Source organism: Penaeus vannamei, chromosome 33, assembly GCF_042767895.1.
Source record: "Penaeus vannamei isolate JL-2024 chromosome 33, ASM4276789v1, whole genome shotgun sequence".
NCBI lineage: Eukaryota > Metazoa > Arthropoda > Malacostraca > Decapoda > Penaeidae > Penaeus > Penaeus vannamei.
The window spans coordinates 31,365,185-31,370,184 of record NC_091581.1 but is presented as its reverse complement, the minus strand read 5'-3'; the positions used below and the strand labels follow the sequence as shown (position 1 = coordinate 31,370,184).

The window sequence follows — 5,000 nt, the reverse complement described above, 5'->3', positions numbered from 1 at the left end:
AGGAGTTCCCCTCTTCACTTTCACTGTCATTTACATGATATAATTAGTTCTTAGCTCATACTAATATCAGTTTATGTATACGAGTGTGGGTGCTTAACATGCAAAACGTCTGATATTGTGCATTGTTAAAAAAATCAAATGTGCAAGAAAAATATGATGAACTCGGATGACTATCTATCTGAAGTCGTGAACGCTACACTGGAAGAACGCTACAAAAACAAACGTGTAAGTTGGCCTTGTATATACCTAAAAGAGAGACCTCATGTCGATAAAACTGGATGGCGAGAGATATAAACTTATTGTGTGTAAGCCTATATCTGCGTGAAATGCTGGAACTTAAAGGCGCGGCAGTTATTACAAAGCCCGGTAGCCTCGCGTTCCGAGTTCACTATGAGAGCAGAATAATACCTGCAGAACTCTCGTCTACATCGGTGTTATTAGGTCCTTTTCTCTTTACATTTCCTTTAGTTATCTAATCATGCATCTGGCCTGCGATCACTTACCGACTAGAATTTGTTGACAATGACTACGAATGGTTATAAGTAATGGCGCTGCGCGTCTTCACTATCCACTGACCACAAAAAATATGAATCTCTAAGTAAGAAACAAGAAAATAAATTTGTCAAACTACTCTCGTTTGCAACTACAGACCAGTATTCGAGCTTGACTAGGCGCAAAATCTAGAAGACAATGGACAAACGAATTAACGTAAGTGTTTCAGTAACGAGACTCCGTCTTAAGTTCGGCACTCCAGGGCCCTCGGGAGGCGCAGCGGCGGCGAGAGGCCGTCGGAGGAGACAGCACAAGGGCTTCCTCTTCCGCCGGCCTACTTGATGAGGGGCAACTCCTGGTTGTCGCAGGCATCCATGTTGTAGTAGACGGCGTCCGAGTTGGAGTTGCAGGAGGTCATGGGCATCGCCGCGCCGTCGGGGTCCGTCTCCAGGCGCAGCGCCCCGTTCCGCTCGCGTCTGCTGGGAGGCCGAGGGAGGGACTGTGCGTTAGGCCTTGGGCGTCCGGGAATGGATGGGAAAGTCTATGGAAATGTATTTGAATATGGATCCAGAAGTTGGATGCGACCTCAGTATTCTCTCATGACTAATGCTCAACACATTTGCTATGCAAGACTTCATAAAAAGAAAACAGATTAATCAGTTCAATGAACAATTGATATGTAAATGCACCAATAAGATAAATGGATACATCGATGAAGTAATGATTTAGAAATGAAATAAAAAATTGATACTGAATTGAATAGAGCGTGTTCTTGGCTTTAAAAGAAAGTAAAGAAATTCACAATGTATGTATTCTACATGTATGTTACGAAGGTCAATTTAGTCTTTGTTGAGAAAAGCCCTATTGTCCACAGCCACTGCCTTGGCAGACCGACCTGGCCTTGTCGAAGAGCGAGGTGGGCCGCGGGCGCCGCACCGTGTGCAGCACTTTGCCTGGCCGCGGGAGCTTCACGAAGCACTTCCGGTACGTCCTGTTGAGCCGGCAGTGGCACGCGCCCACCTGTGCCCCCGGGGGAGAGGGATGCGTGAAGGGCGTAGTATTCCATAAGATATATACAAACACAGATTCACACACACATATACGTATTATTAGAAATAAAAGCATTTTATAAGTATAATGCAATTATTTCCTTGGTTCTGTTCTCTTAATTTCCCATATGTTGAAATGAGTGCACCAGATAAGGTGACTTTGAGGAAGAGTATTCTTAGTTATGAAAAAGACTTGGGTCATTAATACAATGAATTATTACGGTCTACTGCAAAGATCCCGAATGTTTTCAATTTGAAATCATTAGAGCAAATGTTAAGGAATCCAACTGCAGATTAGGTGAAAGTGGCTGCGTAAAAGCGGTTCAGACTGGGTTGCTTCCACGGCGGGCTCTGTCCTAATTTAGGACCATCCAAGGATTCTATGGAATTATCATTGTGCGTAGTAGAATTCCCTCAGATGCCAGTTAGGATAAGAAAATCTGTGCCTTGCTGTCAAGAAACCATACGTTTACAGGAATGTATGTAGGACTTGTACCGATCATAGGCCATACAGAGCTATTATTAAAAACCCTTGGGATTCTAGGGTTAAGAAAATTGGCCAAATAAGTATGCGTGTGCGCTTCGCAGAATGGGACAGCTTGCTCCTGAAACACATGTGACATATTTGGAGCTTATAACTCTGTCAGATTTGTTTCCATACTTGGATTTCCTAAGAATATGTTTTCCATGATAATAATTATGGAGCTGAAGAAATGACAGAAATTTTTATAAATCTACAGAAACATCCTGGGCGAATGGGTGCTCAGAAGCACTTCTTACACTAATCAAAAGAGCTTTGGATCTGTCATGATAGATCGAATCACCTAACTTTTTGGGAATTACTGACTGCCTACTTTGTTAAGTGAAAGAACCATAGAGATAAAGCCTAGTTCTGATAGTGATCATTCTGTTTTTGTTCTTTTAAATTTTCATCGGGAAGAACAATGAGAAAGGTCAGTGCTGGGATATGAAAGAAAGATTCAGGCAAATTGTACTTGAATTTTTGAAAAGGTGGATGAGAATTTTTTTTTAATCTCTTGTGGTAAGACAAATGGCATCACAATAAAAAAAAAATGTGAAAATAAAAAACAGTCTAATCCAGTAAGAAGAATTCAAGAGGTGTGTGGAAAATGGCAGAAATTGTAGAAGCGACTCCTGGAAAGGATAGAAAAGTTAGAGATGTTTGTATAAGATATTAACCTAATAAACTGCATAGCATGTATGAGGGAGAATCAGATACTAAGATTTGGTTATGTTGTCAGTCGAAGAAATTGAGGAATCTATTTAATGTAATCTGAATAAATTGAGTTGCCTCACTATATTGATATATTGATGAATTAGTAAAATCAAAGCTATTTCTTTACGAAATAATCAGTTATTTCTTTATTGAGAAAGTGCCCTGTTTATTTGTGGGGCCGGTGATTGGGCAATTGAAGTAATAATCGAGTATTTTATAAAAATGCAGTTATTTACTTAGTACTGTTCTTTTAATTTTGCACATGAAATAAATTTGTGTCGTGTCACGTGTGCATAAGAATGTGCGTGTTCTTTCGTCTTTAGGAAGGTGTAAAATTATGTGAGATTTAAATTGATATTCCTTACACGAGGCGAGATATACAATAATGTGAATGCTTTTATATATTGATTTTGTATAATTAAACTTAAACGAAAAAGAACTTTCAAAGTAACCCTGGAGGTTGAACTGTCCCAATAAAAGTGAAATCCTCATCGTGTCCTTTCATAGCACGTCCCCTGAGTAACACACACATACACGATGAAACCCTCCTCTACGTGACATGCACACTGACCACGACGATGAATATGAGCAGGGCCGCGGCCAGCGTGGCGAAGGCGACGTAGATGTTCTTGATGTGGTTGAAAGGGCGGTCGACGGGCAGGCGGACGTCGAGGAGGCCGTGGGGCTCGGCCGTGCCCACCGCGCCCACCGTCTCCAACACGGCCTCGTCTGCGGGTCGGGCGGCGGGGCGAGGTCATGCGGCGCAGGGAGGGGGAGAGAGGGCAGGTCAAGGGTCAGCCAACAAGAGTGAATGCGGGACCGAGGTGGCGGGGGTGAGGGGGGGTTGCATGATTGCGGGGAGAGGGAGGGGGGGGGGGGGGCGTGGAGGCACGGCAGCTAGTATAGCAAGGAGGCTGGTTATGAGAATAATGGGATAAAAGAGCTGCCACTTACTTTAATAGTCAAGGTTATAATGATAGTCTGATATTAGTGATGATGACAAAGAAAAATACATATGATAATGATAATGAATTGGAACTGATGATCATAATGATAATGGTAATGATGGTGATGATAATATGGCTGCAATAAAAATGAAAATAAATGATTGTTATAATGATAATTATGATAACAACACCGATAATAATGATGATGAGAATAATGATACTACTACTATTACTATTGATATTAATAATATCAGTTATAGTAAGAACAATAGCAGTAATAATGATAATGATAATAATAGTTATAATTAAAGTAATTATTATTGGTATCCTTACTATTATTATTCCTATAATTATGATGATAATAAAGGTGAATATGCTAATGATAATAATAATAGTAATGATGGTAATAATTACAATAATTAAAATGATAATGAATACAATAATGGTAACAATAAAAATAATAAATATGATAGTAATAATATCAGTGGTAATGATACTGTTAATACTGGTAATGGTAATGATACTGATAACAGTAAAAAAATGAATAAATAAATAATAATAATAATAATAATAATAATAACAATGATGATGATAATGATGATAATGATAATAATTACAAATGATAATAATGATAACAATAACAATAACAACAGTTATAATGATGTTAACAGCAGTAGCAAGAATACTGTGGCTGACAATGGCAATAATGATGATGATGACAATGATGATGATAATACTAATAGTGATAAGAATGTTGTATAAATCATAATCGCCGTTGCAATCACTAATAATAGAAAATATACTAATCATACTTTTGCCGCTGATGATAATGACGATGAAGATGATACTGATATTAAAATAAAAAAGTAAGCTCAATAATTAGATCATAATGAATATAAAGACAACAGTCTTAGTTGTTCCAAACAGATTATTGAACTTAAAGATAAAAAGATAACTAATTTTCGTAAATCTCGAAATTGTGCCTCAAGACAGAACATTCAGGAAAATGAAATCCAACGAAGAAATATACTTCTCTGAAACCTTCCGGATGGGATGGTAGACATGAAAAAATATAATGCATGTGTATACATTCCACACACTCACACACACACATATGCATGTGTGTGTGTGTGTGTGTGTGCGTGTGTGTGTGTGTGTGTGTGTGTGTGTGTGTGTGTGCGTGCGTGCACGCGTGTGTGTGTGTGTGTTTGTGTGTGCGCGCGTGTGTGTGTATGTGTATGTGTATGTGTATGTGTATGTGTATGTGTATGTGTA

At 39.0% G+C, this 5,000-nt stretch overlaps 1 protein-coding gene across 6 annotated transcripts in view; it reads right to left on the bottom strand.

Moving 5' to 3' along the window:
- LOC113828302 (delta and Notch-like epidermal growth factor-related receptor) overlaps positions 1 to 5,000 on the bottom strand; it is a 163,739-nt gene that overhangs the window by 1,401 nt on the left and 157,338 nt on the right. For 4 of the 6 annotated variants that reach the window (XM_070145123.1, XM_070145125.1, XM_070145126.1 and 1 more), the window contains exons 12-14: positions 3,350 to 3,507; positions 1,388 to 1,512; positions 1 to 971 (exon numbers count right to left, since the gene is read on the bottom strand). The exon at positions 1 to 971 is cut by the window's left edge and continues 1,401 nt beyond it. In XM_070145123.1, coding sequence (XP_070001224.1) covers positions 827 to 971; positions 1,388 to 1,512; positions 3,350 to 3,507 — 428 coding nt within the window. In that variant the 3' untranslated portion in view covers positions 1 to 826. The remainder of the gene's footprint in view (positions 972 to 1,387; positions 1,513 to 3,349; positions 3,508 to 5,000) is intronic. The other 2 variants (XM_070145124.1, XM_070145128.1) reach the window with 1 other exon arrangement.